The sequence below is a fragment of the Peromyscus eremicus genome, chromosome 20, assembly GCF_949786415.1.
Source record: "Peromyscus eremicus chromosome 20, PerEre_H2_v1, whole genome shotgun sequence".
Taxonomy (NCBI): domain Eukaryota; kingdom Metazoa; phylum Chordata; class Mammalia; order Rodentia; family Cricetidae; genus Peromyscus; species Peromyscus eremicus.
The window spans coordinates 4,630,085-4,632,145 of record NC_081436.1 but is presented as its reverse complement, the minus strand read 5'-3'; the positions used below and the strand labels follow the sequence as shown (position 1 = coordinate 4,632,145).

Sequence of the window (2,061 nt, the reverse complement as noted above, 5' to 3'; positions counted from 1 at the left end):
TGTGGGTGTCGAGGAGGTCAGAAGATAGATTGCAGGAAATGGTCTGTCCTTACCATGTGGGTCCTGGGTTTGAATTTAGAGCATCAGGCTTGGCAGTGAACATTGTTACCCGAGGAGCAATTGTATTGGCCCAAGAGGACACTTTTTAAAAAATGATTTATTATTTATTTTTATTTTATGTGTATTGGTGCTTTGCCTGCATATATGAGACAGAATAGCCTATAGCTTACATTGACCTGGATGGAATTTACTATTCTTGTCTCCTGAGTGCTGAAATACAGGTATGTATTATCACACCCAAATAAAGGTTTGGGTTCTTTTTTTTTAAATTTTATATGTGGTATATATATATACACACACACACACACATATATACACATATATGTATACATATATATGTGTGTGTGCACAGGTGTATGCATAGGCTAGAGGTCAGTATCTGCTGTTTTGAAACAAGGTTCTTCACTGAACTTGGAACCCTCTGATACTGGAAGACCAGCTGGCGTCTGAACTCCAGAGTCTTCCTGTCTCTTGCTCCTCAGTGTGAGGATTTCAAGCAGGTACCACTACAGCAACGGGGATCTGAACTCAGGTCCTCTCCTTGGCCCAGTTAGATGGTAATTCTGAGAAATCCACTTTGCAGAGTCCTTCAGAAGTCTGTTTAGTGTGAGGCCCAGTGCTGGAGGGAAGTTCTACTTCTCACGTGTGAGACCCTCACCTAACATGGTTCCCTGAGCCGTCATCTCGTCTGTAAAATGGAGATAGCAGCCTCTGGGTTTTTGGACCAGATCGAATGAGGTAATGCCTTGTCAACAGTCAGCTCTATATCCCACAGAATCCGAGAGGACCATTGGAAGAGCAGCCAGTGCTCTTAAACCGCTGATCCATCTCTCCAGTCCCCAGAAATCACTTATAATGGACGGAATAATTCTTTGTACCTACGAAGGTTCACTTAAAGATAAGGAGGTAGAGCTGAAGGCTGAGGCAGACTCGGCCCTCAAAAATAAAACCTGTGGAAAGGGCGCTGGGGCTGCGCTGGCAGAAATCCAGTACTTGGGGGCGACAGGAGGGAGGGAGGGTGCGTAGAGAAAGTGCTTAGGCCCCGCTGGCTGCAATTAAGACCTAGGTTAGGAAACAAGGTTGACCTCAGAGGCCGCACCCGCGCCGCTGAAACGCGGCTCTGGCGTAGGCGAGCTGCAGCTCCGCCCCTCCCACTGTGCCGTCAAGTCAACTGGGCGTTTCCATCCTGGCCCCCCAAAAGCAGTCGCAGTCACCCACCACCCTGCGGGCAGCGGCTAGCCTCCGGGTCGGCTCGCCGGCTCACTCTTCCGGACTCCCAGGCCGGGGTGGGGCGACCAGCTGCGAGTCCCGGGAGGCCGAACCTGGCCGTCCCCTCTACCTGGGACTTTTCCTCCGGCCAGAGCTGCACAAAGATCTCGCTGTCCTTCGACTTCCAATCGCCTTCCCCCGCCCCACCTGGCTCCGGCGTCCACCCTCCACGTCTCCTCCCCTTCTGGTTTCCAGCTCCTTCGACAGAGTTTGGTTTGAACTTTCGAACCCGCCAATCATCGCCCTCGGTGCGGCCCAGGGCGGGGTTCCGTGTCCGCCCTCCCCACGCGTGGCCGGGGCCAGGGCATATAAGTCCTCTCCTGCAGGCGGAGCTCACACTACTTCTCCCCCGGACTCCTAGGTAGTCTGCTAGTGGGAGCTTCTCGTCAGTCACCCTCTCTGGCTCGGTTTTTGCGGACCACTTCAAGGACTAAACATGGTGAGTGTGATGGTGGAGCGGCGACGGGATCGTCTGAAGGGACCGCGGGAGCTGTGGGCTGCCCGGGGTGGGGGGTGCCGGTGCCTGCCACAGCCCCCGACGGCCGCCCCCGGTTAGATCGGCTTCTGGTGGCCAGCGTGGGAAAGCCTAGTCCACCAGGCAGGCTGGTCCCGGGTACCTCCCTCCTGGTGGTCCTGGGAGAACATGCCGTCTGGGCGGCCCGCCGCCCCTGGAGGCCGGGAGCTTTCACATCGACTGTAAGAGACTGGAGAAACTAAAGGGTCTCCTTTTTC

At 54.3% G+C, this 2,061-nt stretch overlaps 1 protein-coding gene across 1 annotated transcript; it reads left to right on the top strand.

Moving 5' to 3' along the window:
- Positions 1 to 915: 915 nt before the first annotated feature.
- LOC131897100 (uncharacterized) lies at positions 916 to 2,061 on the top strand. The gene is made up of 3 exons (XM_059247981.1): positions 916 to 966; positions 1,190 to 1,577; positions 1,691 to 2,061. The coding sequence occupies exons 1-3, from the start codon at positions 916 to 918 to the stop codon at positions 2,044 to 2,046; spliced, it is 795 nt and encodes a 264-aa protein (XP_059103964.1). The 3' UTR covers positions 2,047 to 2,061.